The 14419-nt window shown below is 33.5% G+C and overlaps 1 protein-coding gene across 2 annotated transcripts; it reads right to left on the reverse strand.

Moving 5' to 3' along the window:
• Nucleotides 1-6576: 6576 nt before the first annotated feature.
• LOC139855822 (protein REDUCED WALL ACETYLATION 4-like) lies at nucleotides 6577-13410 on the reverse strand. 2 transcript variants are annotated; one of them, XM_071845066.1, is made up of 16 exons: nucleotides 13154-13410; nucleotides 12736-12827; nucleotides 11318-11455; nucleotides 11133-11189; nucleotides 10956-11028; nucleotides 10674-10832; nucleotides 10358-10507; nucleotides 9537-9792; nucleotides 8833-8948; nucleotides 8648-8734; nucleotides 8485-8573; nucleotides 8307-8369; nucleotides 8138-8194; nucleotides 7870-7966; nucleotides 7621-7779; nucleotides 6577-6978 (listed from the first exon to the last, which is right to left on the reverse strand). In XM_071845066.1, the coding sequence occupies exons 1-15, from the start codon at nucleotides 13184-13186 to the stop codon at nucleotides 7624-7626; spliced, it is 1623 nt and encodes a 540-aa protein (XP_071701167.1). In that variant the 5' UTR covers nucleotides 13187-13410; the 3' UTR covers nucleotides 6577-6978; nucleotides 7621-7623. The 2 variants fall into 2 exon arrangements, with proteins under 2 accessions (XP_071701167.1, XP_071701168.1); XM_071845067.1 differs by lacking the exons at nucleotides 12736-12827; nucleotides 13154-13410 and adding an exon at nucleotides 12151-12231.
• Nucleotides 13411-14419: the final 1009 nt, after the last annotated feature.

Raw genomic sequence — 14419 nt, forward strand, 5'->3', positions numbered from 1 at the left:
TTAAAGACTTGGAGGCACTACTTATATGGGGTCAAAAGTATTATATATACCGACCACAAAAGTCTTCAACACATATTTAATCAGAAACAACTGAATATGAGGCAGCGTAGGTGGATTGAATTGTTGAATGATTACGACTTTGAGATTCGTTACCACCCGGGGAAGGAAAATGTGGTAGTCGACGCCTTGAGCAGGAAGGACAGAGAACCCATTCGAGTAAAATCTATGAATATAATGATTCACAATAACCTTACTACTCAAATAAAGGAGGCGCAACAAGGAGTTTTAAAAGAGGGAAATTTAAAGGATGAAATACCCAAAGGATCGGAGAAGCATCTTAATATTTGGGAAGACGGAACCCGGTATAGGGCTGAAAGGATTTGGGTACCAAAATTTGGAGATATGAGAGAAATGGTACTTAGAGAAGCTCATAAAACCAGATACTCGATACATCCTTGAACGGGGAAGATGTACAAGGATCTCAAGAAACATTTTTGGTGGCCGGGTATGAAAGCCAATGTTGCTAAATACGTAGGAGAATGTTTGATGTGTTCTAAGGTCAAAGCTGAGCATCAGAAACCATCAGGTCTACTTCAACAACCCAAAATCCCGGAATGGAAATGGGAAAACATTACCATGAATTTCATCACTAAATTGCCAAGGACTGCAAGTGGTTTTGATACTATTTGGGTAATAGTTGATCGTCTCACCAAATCAGCACACTTCTTGCCAATAAGAGAAGATGACAAGATGGAGAAGTTAGCACGACTGTATTTGAAGGAAGTCGTCTCCAGACATGGAATACCAATCTCTATTATCTCTGATAGGGATGGCAGATTTATTTCAAGATTCTGGCAGACATTACAGCAAGCATTAGGAACTCGTCTAGACATGAGTACTGCCTATCATCCACAAACTGATGGGCAGAGCGAAAGGACGATACAAACGCTTGAAGACATGCTACGAGCATGTGTTATTGATTTCGGAAACAGTTGGGATCGACATCTACCGTTAGCAGAATTTTTCTACAACAACAGCTACCATTCAAGCATTGAGATGGCGCCGTTTGAAGCACTTTATGGTAGAAAGTGCAGGTCTCCGATTTGTTGGAGTGAAGTGGGGGATAGACAGATTACGGGTCCGGAGATAATACAAGAAACTACCGAGAAGATCATTCAAATTCAACAACGGTTGAAAACCGCCCAAAGTCGACAAAAAAGCTACGCTGACATTAAAATAAAAGATATATAATTTGAAATTGGAGAGATGGTCATGCTTAAAGTTGCACCTTGGAAAGGAGTTGTTCGATTTGGTAAACGAGGGAAATTAAATCCAAGGTATATCGGACCATTCAAGATTATTGATCGTGTCGGACCAGTAGCTTACCGACTTGAGTTACCTCAACAACTCGCGGCTGTACATAACACTTTTCACGTCTCGAATTTGAAGAAATGTTTTGCTAAAGAAGATCTCACTATTCCGTTAGATGAAATCCAAATCAACGAAAAACTTCAATTCATCGAAGAACCCGTCGAAATAATGGATCGTGAGGTTAAAAGACTTAAGCAAAACAAGATACCAATTGTTAAGGTTCGATGGAATGCTCGTAGAGGACCCGAGTTCACCTGGGAACGAGAAGATCAGATGAAGAAGAAATACCCGCATTTATTTCCAGAAGATACGTCAACACCTCCAACTTCTTAAATTTTCGGGACGAAATTTATTTAACGGGTAGGTACTGTAGTGACCCGAACTTTTCCATGTTTATATATATATTAAATGAAATTGTTATTTACATGATTAAGTGTTTCCAACATGTTAAGCAATCAAACTTGTTAAGACTTGATTAATTGAAATAGGTTTCATATAGACAATTGACCACCCAAGTTGACCGGTGATTCACGAACGTTAAAACTTGTAACAACTATATGATGACATATATATGGTTATATATATAGTTAACATGATATTATGATAAGTAATCATATCATTAAGTATATTAACAATGAACTACATATGTAAAAACAAGACTACTAACTTAATGATTTTGAAACGAGACATATATGTAACGATTATCGTTGTAACGACATTTAATGTATATATATCATATTAAGAGATATTCGTACATCATAATATCATGATAATATAATAATTTAAAATCTCATTTGATATTATAAACATTGGGTTAACAACATTTAACAAGATCGTTAACCTAAAGGTTTCAAAACAACACTTACATGTAACGACTAACGATGACTTAACGACTCAGTTAAAATGTATATACATGTAGTGTTTTAATATGTATTCATACACTTTTGAAAGACTTCAAGACACTTATCAAAATACTTCTACTTAACAAAAATGCTTACAATTACATCCTCGTTCAGTTTCATCAACAATTCTACTCGTATGCACCCGTATTCGTACTCGTACAATACACAGCTTTTAGATGTATATACTATTGGTATATACACTCCAATGATCAGCTCTTAGCAGCCCATGTGAGTCACCTAACACGTGTGGGAACCATCATTTGGCAACTAGCATGAAATATCTCATAAAATTACAAAAATATGAGTAATCATTCATGACTTATTTACATGAAAACAAAATTACATATCCTTTATATCTAATCCATACACCAACGACCAAAAACACCTACAAACACTTTCATTCTTCAATTTTCTTCATCTAATTGATCTTTCTCAAGTTCTATCTTCAAGTTCTAAGTGTTCTTCATAAATTCTACAAGTTCTAGTTTCATAAAATCAAGAATACTTCCAAGTTTGCTAGCTTACTTCCAATCTTGTAGAGTGATCATCCAACCTCAAGAAATCTTTCTTATTTACAGTAAGATATCTTTCTAATATAAGGTAATACTCATATTCAAACTTTGATTCAATTTCTATAACTATAACAATCTTATTTCGAGTGGAAATCTTACTTGAACTTGTTTTCGTGTCATGATTTTACTTCAAGAACTTTCAAGCCATCCAAGATCCTTTGAAGCTAGATCCATTTGTCTATTTTTCAGTAGGTTTATCCACAAAACTTGAGGTAGTAATGATGTTCATAACGTCATTCGATTCATACATATAAAGCTATCTTATTCGAAGGTTTAAACTTGAAATCACTAGAACATAGTTTAGTTAATTCTAAACTTGTTCGCAAACAAAAGTTAATCCTTCTAACTTGACTTTTAAAATCAACTAAACACATGTTCTATATCTATATGATATGCTAACTTAATGATTTAAAACCTGAAAACACGAAAAACACCGTAAAACTGGACATACGCCGTCGTAGTAACACCGCGGGCTGTTTTGGGTTTGATAATTAAAAACTATGATAAACTTTGATTTAAAAGTTGTTCTTCTGGGAAAATGATTTTTTCTTATGAACATGAAACTATATCCAAAAATCATGGTTAAACTCAAAGTGGAAGTATGTTTTTCAAAATGGTCATCAAGACGTCGTTCTTTCGACTGAAATGACTACCTCTTACAAAAACGACTTGTAACTTATATTTCCGACTATAAACCTATAATTTTTCTGTTTAGATTCATAAAATAGAGTTCAATATGAAACTATAGCAATTTGATTCACTCAAAACGGATTTAAAATGAAGAAGTTATGGGTAAAACAAGATTGGATATTTTTTTTATTTTTGTAGCTACGGGAAATATAAACAATTCTATACAAATCATATCCTAGCTAACTTATATTGTATTATACATGTATTCTAATATATTATGTAATCTTGGGATACCATAGACACGTATGCAAATGTTTTGATATATCATATCGACCCATGTATATATATTATTTGGAACAACCATAGACACTCTATATGCAGTAATGTTGGAGTTAGCTATACAGGGTTGAGGTTGATTCCAAAAATATATATACTTTGAGTTGTGGTCTAGCCTGATACGTGTATACACTGGGTCGTGGATTGATTCAAGATAATATATATCGATTTATTTCTGTACATCTAACTGTGGACAACTAGTTGTAGGTTACTAACGAGGACAGCTGGCTTAATAAACTTAAAACATCAAAATGTATTAAAAGTGTTGTAAATATATTTTGAACATACCTTGATATATATGTACATATTTGTTATAGGTTCGTGAATCGAACAGTGGCCAAGTCTTACTTCCCGGCGAAGTAAAAATCTGTGAAAGTGAGTTATAGTCCCACTTTTAAAATCTAATATTTTTGGGATGAGAATACATGCAGGTTTTATAAATGATTTACAAAATAGACACAAGTACGTGAAACTACATTCTGTGGTTGAATTATCGAAATCGAATATGCCCCTTTTTATTAAGTCTGGTAATCTAAGAATTAGGGAACAGACACCCTAATTGACGCGAATCCTAAAGATAGATCTATTGGGCCTAACAAACCTCATCCAAAGTACCGGATGCTTTAGTACTTCGAAATTTATATCATATCCGAAGGGTGTCCCCGAATGATGGGGATATTCTTATATATGCATCTTGTTAATGTCGGTTACCAGGTGTTCACCATATGAATGATTTTTATCTCTATGTATGGGATGAATATTGAAATATGAAATCTTGTGGTCTATTGTTACGATTTGATATATATAGGTTAAACCAATAACTTACCAACATTTTTGTTGACGTTTTAAGCATGTTTATTCTCAGGTGATTATTAAGAGCTTCCGCTGTCGCATACTTAAATAAGGACAAGATTTGGAGTCCATGCTTGTATGATATTGTGTAAAAACTGCATTCAAGAAACTTATTTCGTTGTAACATATTTGTATTGTGAACCATTATGTAATAGTCGTGTGTAAACAGGATATTTTAGATTATCATTATTTGATAATCTACGTAAAGCTTTTTAAACCTTTATTGATGAAATAAAGGTTATGGTTTGTTTTAAAATGAATGCAGTCTTTGAAAAACGTTTCATATAGAGGTCAAAACCTCGCAACGAAATCAATTAATATGTAACGTTTTTAATCAATAAGAACGGGACATTTCATTGTTCCCGGCAGTGATTCTAGCAAGGAGTTCGATGAAGAAGAATGGGATGATATGGATTTGAGGGCGGCAAGTGCGATTCGTCTGTGTCGTGCAAAGAACGTGCTTGCAAATGTGCACGGGTTATCAACGGCTAAGGAACTTTGGGATAAATTGGAGCAGTTGTACCAGGGCAAGGGCATCTCAAACCGGTTGTGTCTTAAGGAACAGTTTCATACTTTGCGTATGGATGGGGGTTCAAAGATTTCAGATCATCTGAGCATTCTGAATGGTATTGTTTCAGAACTGGAGTCTATTGGAGTTAAAATGGAAGATGAAGATAAAGCTTTGAGGCTGATATTATCTTTGTCATCGTCCTATAAGCACATGAAACCTATTTTGATGTATGGGAAAGAATCTCTGAAGTTTGAAGTCGTTACTAGCAAGCTCCTATCTGAGGAGAAAAGACTGGAAGGTAACGGGGTCTCGTCATCAGAAAGTACGGTACTGTTGTGTTCGGATAGGCAGAAGAGAAACTCCGGAAAGAATCTGGTATGCTGGAAGTGCTGGAAGACTGGGCATGTAAGGGTTAATTGTTCAGGTGGAGCTAATTCGGCAAATGGCTGCAAAGGCGCTAATGATGTCTCCGTTGTTACGGAGAGTGACGAATTCCTCTGAAGTCACGTCATCCTCATGGTGTGTCCGCGCCACCATGGAAAGGGATGTTCGTTAGCGGTTCCACAATTGCACATGGGCACTGGTTTGGCATTGGTGCAGGTTGTGTGGTACAAACTGATGTTGAAGCTGATGGAACTTTCGGGAAAACCAAACGGGAAAGTTGCACCGTAAATGTTCAGCTGGTTATTTAACATGTGCCGAGGTGAAATGCTTGGAATGTGATATTCTAAGTGGTTATACTCTTACGGTGGAGTATGATAATTCTTTTGGAATTATGATTGTCTGTGATGACAATGATTGTCGGTTTAGACAATGTTCGACATGGATACAAATTTTATTTCTTGGGTCAGAGATAATGTCAATGGCATGAAGATGAGGATCTTGAAGTTGTCGTCGAGGAAGCATCTGCGTCGGTTATCCTTAAGTATGGTTATCTTTTTCTATAAAAAAAAGGTGGAGATTTGTTGGTTTTGTTTTTAATAGAAAAATTGATATGGTTAGTTTGTGAATGATGTTATCTCACATCGGTGGGAGGAAGAAGTTGGAAGTGGATGACTTGGTTATAAAAGGAGGTCATGTGCATCATTCCAACTTGCACCAATCAATCCACTTTAAGTATTTGATTATTTCTTTCTTTCTTACCCTTGTTTGGGAATTGTTTTAGTTAAATACTTTGAAGAATGTAGTTAGCTTAAGAGAGTTGTCTATGTCATTGTAACAATTTGTGATATAGTGTATTTCTCTCTTTGGAGGCCCGTGATTTTTCTCCTGTTTTGAAGTTTCCACGTTAAATTCTTGTGTTGTAAATTGTTCTTATTTCTTTACTATTATCATTGGGCTGAGTGTTGAGAACTAGTTAGACCGTAATTTCCCAACAACACCAGCACAAAGGTAATGCATATTATGCTTTGAAATCAACTCCTTATATAACATGACAGCCGAGGAAACAACAGAACAAAATATACCACCTATGAAAGTAGAAAAAAGGAGCTAGTAATTTGAATTTTAACTTCTTTACAACAATTCTAGACGTATGTTTACAGGTTCAACTGGGATCAGGGGTGGAAGGGCGGACGAGCAAAACATGTTACAAAACTACCACAAATGCCTTTCGGCATCATGAGAATATTTTTGCAGTACTAGAGAGAGCAATGACGTTGTTTGCCTTCTAATCTGTTTACATGAATACGTATACTTTGATTTGTTTCAGCTTCATCTATGTATATGTGTATATGTTTCATCTACATCCATTTGCAACAGAAAGTATCATTTAATTTTCTTTTACCCATCTACTTCATCATCCCTGTAAGTTCACATTGACAACCAAAAACCTCGTATGAGTCACTAACTATCAACTTCAAGTGAATCCAAAACTCTATAAATTCAAGAACTTAATAGTTAATTTGCACCAAACATTTAATTCAATTAGCTACAAGTTACATTTAAAAACGAAATGAAAATTGATTAATGATTGTCTTAATAGATAAAAGCATCCTGATAGTTATCAGCTTCTTCATAAAGTATGTCAATCATAATCAAATGAACTAACATGCCATAACTCATTGTTAAGAATTCTAATGTCTAAAACTCTCTACCTCAAATATTGTTCTTGTCCTTGTTGTATATAAACCATTTACAACTGATATGATCGTGCGAATATGGGTGCATATATAATGATTATATTTTGTTACATGCATATATAACCAGAAAACTAAAAAGGCATTGCACTAAATAATATGGACCTATTTTTGCTATACATCTAGTGAATGAAATTTAGAAACATTTTAAACCCTCCTAAAGGAACAAATTTGGACTCGGGTGTCCATTAATAGGATTGAACAACAGATTTTAGGACGCTATAGCATTACTTAATTTTGTCATGTACGACTATAATCGGTTTCTCAAATTTTCGCAAGAGATTATGAAAGGACATTAAAGTGCTTACCAGTCACTGAACAATTAGAACAACAACGGAAGCAATTATGTATAGGCACATGGAAATTGCTGCTCCAGCAAGAAAATTACTGAGAAGTTGACGGTCGTTTTTTGTGGGTATAAAAACAGACTTTAGTGTGTTTGTTAGTTCAAAAAGACGACAGGATATCTGCATAAAAAGAAACATTAAAAAATATATAAAACTGGACTTGGTGTCTCATTTCATGAAATAATAAAGTTACAAGAATAGTTATCTCACCAAAACATAAACCGCAGTTGTAAGCATGAAATTCAGTAATGGATAGTCTGGGATAAAAGACAGAAGCCACTTTGGCTGCCCATTGGGGATATCCGATCTGCACCATTCACATTGGTTAATACACAGCAGTTTCACTATTACTGGTTTCACACACACACACAAACAAAAAGCCCTAGAGTGATCTTACCAGATATAAGGAAAACCTGAAATTGCTGTAATTATAATAAACTAATACAGTAATAGGAAAATGAGGAAAAGTTGTATTCACCTTAGCCAGATATGGAACTGGGAAATGTATGTCTCCAAAGTGATCTTACCAAGCCACCTAATTAGCACATAGGAAAATGTACATGTCAACAAATTATGTATGAGTATAGAAAATATGCACAAAATGTGTGTTAATAATTTAACGAATCAAATTGGTGTAGAGAGCTTACGCAAAGAGGGTTAATGAATAATTCCTAAGATATTGAGTGAAATTCCGCAAGCATATATACACACTGAGAACAACAGAAACACGTGTTTTAGCATGCAGCATTTGAGAATACTACAAATTTTTTACATATACTAACGAGATATATATTTGCAATAACAGATAAGAAATAAATTGCATACGTTATAGGTATCCATGATGTGTAGGGATGTAATTTGTTGTATGTAACCTTGTCTAGCTTGTATATGTATTCATACCACATATATCCAGCCTGAAATGAAGCTAATATAAGCCCACATGACCTTAAAAGATAAAAATATTAAAGAAGAAGAGTAATTCACTTACCAGAACAGATACTGAAACAATGGCTGCTTTAACAGTGCGTCTCCGCTTACTGTCGGACTCCTCGAGTTTTTCCATCCACTTTTCAACCTGTAATTACATTATATAATATAATTTTATCAATAGCATGTAACACACGTTACTAGCATACTGATCATAAGAGAGGTATCTAAATTTCAAATGCTTACATTAGGATGAAGATATGCATATATCATTCCAACGATCCATATATAACGATCAAGCCCGGATCTGAAATGCCACTCATGCAATCGAGGGAGATCTGGTTTGGCAGGATCTGTATACCCTGTGAAAACAAGATTTCATAGCACCTCTAGTTTAGTAAATAATGTATATTTATTAGAGATGTACAAAAAGAAAACATGAATATGATGCAACAAAATGTTTTAATTTACTGCAAGTGTATTCAAAATATTACACATTTTGTAACACTCATGTTATTAATATATACCATACCATAAGAGTGGAAAAGCAACCCCCGTGCAGAGAGTTTTTTATGAGTTAAAATCTAAAATCTAAATGTAGAGCCTCAGGATTTAATTTATGGTGCTTCTACCATCCAATCGGTTAATATCCTGACTACCTTGATAAAAAATCAGTATAAGTGGCAATTGTAGACTCATTTAATTATAAAACCGTCTAAAACATTGTATAAGAAAATAAAGTGTTAATTAATTAATAAAATAACAGTAATCATATATGACACGCAAATGATGTGTAAAAACATTCCGGGACAAAACGTTTTCAAGGCCAAACCAACCAGATCGACCTATTTGACCCATAGCAATTATTACCTGTTTTAACCCATTACCCACCAGACATGTTGAAAATGCCACGTCTACATATTACAAGGAACTTAATAACAGTAACCAACCTAAAAGAAAACTCAATGGTCTCCAAATGAGTTCAAAAACTCCAGGAATCTCCCAAACCAAGATAACCACGAGAAAGCATGCAAGGATCTTTGTAATCATGACTGATCTTATCTCGTTATACTTGCTGCCGATAGCAAGTGCACCATACACCATAAGGGTAAAAAGCGTGTGCATTGGACAGATGTAGTAGAGCATATAGTCATTGTTAAGAACAATGCAACAAAAAGCCACAAAGAAGTTTAATCTCCACATCATCTGCAAATAAAAACAAAATAAAATTAGAATAACTTAAATCACAGAAAAGTAGATAATAAAAATAGCCCTGGAAGTATCCACTCATGCCAATACATTGCTCTAACACTTATATAAAGAAGTTTGACTATTTAATCACTACACCACTCAGATAGAACCCACAAATATCAAATATGGACGGTTACTCACTCAGAACTAAATAACAACCATCGCTACGTTTTGTAGTGGTAACATATATGGTTTGTGTAAATCTCAGCCAGCCAATCTTGACTTCATACTTGAAACTTCAGCTATATTGCCATTACCTTCTCATTCTAACTATATGCTAAGTACATATCTTTCTTTTCTGTCCATTAAAGACTCCCTAACTTTACATTTTAATCTTGTATATTGTCCATTTATTTTTTGTGTGTGTGTGTGTGTGTGTCTATCGAGCGAGCGAGCGAGAGAGAGAGAGAGAGAGAGAGAGAGAGAGAGAGAGAGAGAGAGAGAGAGAGAGAGAGAGAGAGAGAGAGAGAGAGAGAGAGAGAGAGACTTAAAACCAGCAAGATCAGTGGTAGAAGTTAACCTGAGCAAAGCGTGCAATACTGAAATCCTTGCGGATGTAATAGTACGAGAAGTTTCCAAAACCAGTCATCCAGACATATGCAGCAATAAACACACGGATAGCATTATATATCTCTGTAGCAGCAAAGTAATGATACATCAAAAAGAGAACCTGCAAAAATCACAGCAAAAAGAAAATACAATTTGAATATAGTGTACATATCAACTTATTAAAGCAATAAAAAAAGGTTGCACTCAGAACTGCTAACAATGCATGGAAATTGATTCTAATATTCACATTTCTAAATACACATTAATGATATAAAGTAGGTTCTTGCCTGCATCCATCCTTTCCACTCCTCTGTTTGATGTCGATTGAGGTAAAGTATTGATTTTCCAGAAAATGCTGACTTGTCACTATGTTTCTTCAAAGAAGTCATTGCTGAAACTATTATAAGAAGAGCGTACAGGAACAGGAAAAGATCGCGATTGTAGTTCTGTTCAAGAAAATAGTATCAGCTACAAACGGAACCTGTTTATCGGTTACTTATGCTATGAAAGATAATACCATTATATGAGAAAGGACTAAGAAAAAAGCAAAAAAGGAGAACGTGTCTAACCTTGGTAGATTCTGCAATCAAACTGGTGCGATCAGATATGTAGAAATAAAACAAGATTCCTCCAAATTCTGACCTGCATAGGTTGTTATTATTAAATGTAAATGTAATTGTTGCACCGGCATAAAGATGAAAGAAACATCAATGTAAATCTATCAACAATCGATTAATTAGACTTACATTGCTCTCAGAGTTGCTCGATTCTCAAGCAAAAAAGAATCCTCCATTGTCACAAATCTGCATATAAATAGGCGTGTCTTGTTAAGTGAGTACTAGAACAACTAAATATGGAGAATAAGAAAAAATCCGCCAAATAAATTACAACAACAACAACAAGACCCAATCCCACCAGATAATTGACTAACCTATATAAGTTATCTTTAATGGAAGCAGCAGGATCCTTCAATGATGGTGTTTTGGTGAGGCCTCCTTCCAACAAAGCAGTTTGGTCGTCGTCTTCCTTTGTTTTGGTTTCAAGTTCTACCAGATTGTTGTCAGAATGACTGTTCCCAGGGAACATACGTAAGCATGTTATAAGGACACTATAACACTCATCTAGTGTAATTTAGTTCAATATTGAATAACACATCTTTCCAGATTCAAATATGATACTGTACAGTGTAACGATAGTTTCACTCTACCTGATAGAAAATCAGATAAAGATTGGTACAGTAATAAAGCCAGAGGAAACTAACCGTAATATTCGGTACGGTAACTTAAATTCAAATGTATCTAGGAGTCCTAAAATAATACAACTCTACCTCGAACTACTCCTTGAGATTGAAAACAGATACTGGTCTTTAAAACTTAATAAGCATACACATTACCCTCAAATATACATCCCAACAATGAGAAAACCTATGGCTACTATTGATGTTAATACTGAAGTTTTTATTTCTAGCATTGAACAAAGGTGTGGTTACAAGAAGAATGTGTACGAGATGGTATAAGTAGAAGATGAGTGAATGTATACTACATCACATTTCTTTTATGGTGAACTTGATGGTATGTTTGATGGTAAATATATAGTTTCCTTCTAATAGATATGAAAACAAAGATATATGGAAGGGAACTAGCAGCAAAACATCATGGTATATCTCCTCCGCCTTAAGTATGTTGAACAAGTTACATGTTAAGATCTTAACTACTGTGGGCCAAAACATATGATAAGAAATTGTAGCAATTATGTATAACTTACACAATATATGGCAGGTAGTATGCCCACATACCAACATAGGTCAAGTGCTAAAAGAAGATAGAACTAATATCAATTAGTTTTCACTGATTACCCTGTGCACTCCCTGTAACATAATTATCTCAATATAAGATTTATAAACTGTATTTAATTACAAGAAGCATCACAAGATAGCCCAGTGGTTGGGATCCTGAAATCCTCACGAGCGGTCTCAGGTTCAAACCATTGGCAAGGGAAAGGGTCGGAAACTGAGACGAAATAACCCAGCTAGACCAGGTACATCAAAGTAAAAATACTTGACCTCCCCGGGTGGAAAACCATATTAGTTTTATTTTGATAATGCAAACACTGTGTTAACTCACTTTATTACATTTCTATAAGACATGCAAAACTAAATTCCTACTTCCTTCAATCAATTTGACATATAATTAAACAAGCTCAATACAAAGATACAGACAACATTGCAAAAGTATCACACAAAGATACATTAATTGGCCCAACTAACAATGCTCATTTGGGCACCAAAGAAAGCACTACTCGCATAACACACACACAAACAGAGAAAGATGCATAAAATATTAAGCTTACACTTTAGACACCGATGGAGATTTTTTGTATTCCAACCATTCAGAATATATCCAAGCAACAAAAATTGGAATAACTGCAAGCAGAAATGACCCCTGCAAAAACAATAATAACAATAGATACATACACTTATTTAGTTTCAAGACAAATTTTAAATCAGTAACAATTTAACGCATAACGAAGGAACTACAAATACGAAAAACTGAATACGTTATTCGATCCATACCACAGCCGAATATAGTTTTCTAATCTAACATACAAAATTAAACAATACACTTGCCACCGGCTGTTTAAACTAAGTTTAATTCCTAACAGAAGGTTGTAGATACTGCATCGAGTACTAGACCAGATATCAAACACTTAATCTGCAGCATTTCATATTAAACTCGTACTGAAAGAATTCAAACATTAGTAGTAGTACCTGGCCAGGTGTTAAAGGTCCAGAAACAGCCATTTTCGTAGCAGAAATCACCCGATCGGAAACAACGTCAATGCGGGAAGAAACTCGATTTAAATTTAACAAAATTTGCGCATCGATGATTGAATTAATGGAGACGGAATAAGTATAAATGTGTGCGATTGTGAGTGAAATATATATAATCAGAAAGATAATGAAACCCTAACTAATAGCAGTAGTAGTGATGAAGTGAAGAGAAGGAGAGATCTGAAGCAACAATAAAAAATTGAAATTTGATTTGAAGTGAGAAAATGAATGGATTCGTTGAAATATCAATATTATTACAGTTGGAAGAGGTGTCTTCGTCGGTGTACGGAATCCGAGTACATATTTTTAAACCGCTAGTAATTAAATTAATTACTTAATTAATAATTTTATTTTAATATTTTATTAATGTAATAAATACTGTAATGTAATTATATTTGACTTTTCTCGGACACACCAGATCCATTTTTGATATTTTTTTTTATGAAGAAAGGATAACTATATAACAAAGACTTTACCTCGGAAGAGAAGGAATAACAAGATATAAAAAGATACCACACGCGGGGCTCGAAAATAGTAAACTAAACTTAGCGATTTAACCAAAATAAATATGTTTCATATATTTATTTTGTACATAAAAATATTAAATTTTATTATGTTATATGTATTAAATATATTTATATATAAATATCATTTGTTTGTTAAGACAGTATTTTAATAATACAAAGTAATATTTGAGTTGATAAAATAACAATAATGATGATACTAATATTAATATTAGTGATAATAGTATTACTAATTCTTATTAATGATAATTTTAATGTTAGTTTTTAATAAAATATATAATTTAATAATAGTGGTAATAATTAATATTTAATTCTTAATAACAATTTTATTACTAAGGGTAATCTTAATAATAATACTTTTATTAATAATAATGATAGGTTTAAAATGATACTAATACTTGTATTAATCATAATTTTTATTATTTCCTTAAAACAATAACAATAATAATTCTAACTATAATAATACTTATATTAATATTAATATTATATTAATGATATTAGTATTTATATTAATAATATTAACATAGTAATAATAATAATTATATTTATACTAGTACTAGTAATAATTATAATGATAATAATAATCAAACTTGTAATTTTTTTAATTATAATAATAATAAGTAATAACTAATATTGACATTAATATTAATAATAATGATAATAATAATGACTATAATAT

This window comes from Rutidosis leptorrhynchoides, chromosome 6 (genome assembly GCF_046630445.1).
Source record: "Rutidosis leptorrhynchoides isolate AG116_Rl617_1_P2 chromosome 6, CSIRO_AGI_Rlap_v1, whole genome shotgun sequence".
Taxonomy (NCBI): domain Eukaryota; kingdom Viridiplantae; phylum Streptophyta; class Magnoliopsida; order Asterales; family Asteraceae; genus Rutidosis; species Rutidosis leptorrhynchoides.